The sequence below is a fragment of the Condylura cristata genome, unplaced genomic scaffold (genome assembly GCF_000260355.1).
Source record: "Condylura cristata isolate star-nosed mole 26May11 unplaced genomic scaffold, ConCri1.0 scaffold00020, whole genome shotgun sequence".
NCBI classification, from domain to species: Eukaryota; Metazoa; Chordata; class Mammalia; order Eulipotyphla; family Talpidae; genus Condylura; species Condylura cristata.
The window spans coordinates 36,869,906-36,871,608 of NW_004567121.1; the positions used below are offsets into that span (position 1 = coordinate 36,869,906).

The following is a 1,703-nucleotide window of genomic DNA, read 5'->3' on the forward strand; positions in this document are numbered from 1 at the left end:
CGCCTGCCGGTCCTGCCGCGTCTCGGCCAGGTGCGCCTCGCGCCAGGAGCGCAGGAAGATCTGCTCCAGGTCCTCCATCAGGGGCACCTGGTCGGCCGCTGGCGGGGCAAGCGGGGCTTCAGCGCCAGCCCCCGCACCCCGCGCGAGTCACCGCAGCTGGGGGGAGGCCGGCGCCGGCGCAGAGTAACCGCCTACACCGGTGACGCCCCGGCCCGGCCCGAGGACGGACGGCGGGAGACGGGCCGGCGTCGGATTCTCAGGGAGGGTGAGCCGAGACTGGGTGTTGGGGGAGCAGCTCCGGGGCCGCGTTGGGACGGGGAGCCCGCCTGTCTGTGGGGCCCGGAGCAAGCGCGGACACTGTGATGGGAAGCCCCGGGGCCGAGGGGGCAGCCTGGCCTCAGGGCCGGGCCCTGGGCAGGTGGGGTGGGCGCAAGGGCAGAGGCCGTCCGCTCCTTTCCGGCCCCAGCAGCACCGTCCAGGCACCGCCCCTCCCGGGCTGCTCCATCTGCCCCTCCCGTCCCAGAGGGTCAGAGGGTCCCACGGGCAGGGTCTCCTGTCCATAGTCACCCAGGGCACTCCAGCCTCCCAGCTCAGTGACCCAGCCATGCCCGCGTCTGCACCCAGACCCTCCACTCCAGCCGCCCAGCCCCGGGGGCGTCTCCCCCTCAAAGCTGCTAGAACTTCTGCTCATCCTTCCCCACCACTGCACCTGCTTGCTCAGGCCAAAACCCTGCCCCCTTCCCCCCCGACCACATCTCCCTCCAAGTACACCCCACGTCTCCCCCCTGGGCCAGCAGTCCCAGCCCCCACCCACCTCTCCTGCGATGGCACCACCCACAGTCCAGCCAAAGGGGTGTCCTGAATGACATCACCTGCTGCTGTGGACAGAACCGTACTCCGCCTCCCGGTCCCATGTGGAAGCCCCAACCCCCAGGGTAAAGGTGCCCACCGAGGGGCCCTTTAAGAGGGGACCATGGGGGGGGCGGTCAGCGAGCCTGGCCCCGCAGGCGGGCCCAGAGCGCAGCCTCTCTGCTCCCAGAACAGCCTGCTCCCTGCCCCCGCTGTCCACCCCGCTTCTCCTCAAGGCTGTTCCTTCCCAGGTCTCTGCTCAGCGGTCACATCTCCTGACCCAACGTGACTGGGGCCAGCTCCCCACGCCCCCCCCCCCCGGACCCCCATCCTCTACAGCTGGCCCCCCCCCCCCCCCCGGAGACAAAGCCCGAAGACGGAGTACACAGCCCTGCTGGAAGGCGGCCGTCTGGAATGGCCCCGGAAGGTTCTGGAGCCCGCAAGCCCTTCCAGACCCCCAGGCCCCGGGTGCTGACCGGCCATCAGCCCCCGTCCACTCCCGCCGGCCAGGGCGGCCGGGCTGCTGCACCGCCTCGGTCTTCTCCCGGGGCTCCGCGGGAGGGCGGGAGGGACTCACCCAGCTGGACGAGGTAGTAGACGGTCAGCAGCAGCTGCGTCTCCTCGGAGATGGGCTGCAGGGCGGAGGCCCCGTGCTGCTCGTAGGCCCTGGCCACGGCCTGGGAGTTCTGGTAGCACGTGTGCAGCAGGGGGCTCACCACCACGTCGCCGAGGTTCCCGCACAGGTAGGGGAAGTTCCCGTGGCCTGCGGCAGGGCGGCAGGGCGACTTGGCCTGGGCTCCGCGCTGCCCCGGCTCAGGACGCCAGGAGCTGCGGTGCAGGCGAGCGGGGGTCGC

At 71.8% G+C, this 1,703-nt stretch overlaps 1 protein-coding gene across 1 annotated transcript in view; it reads right to left on the reverse strand.

Moving 5' to 3' along the window:
- The window catches only part of GREB1 (growth regulation by estrogen in breast cancer 1), a 63,304-nt gene that overhangs the window by 29,976 nt on the left and 31,625 nt on the right, over window positions 1–1,703 (reverse strand). The window contains 2 exon segments of the mRNA XM_012727364.1: window positions 4–98; window positions 1,427–1,612. Of these exon segments, the coding sequence (XP_012582818.1) occupies window positions 4–98; window positions 1,427–1,612 (281 nt within the window).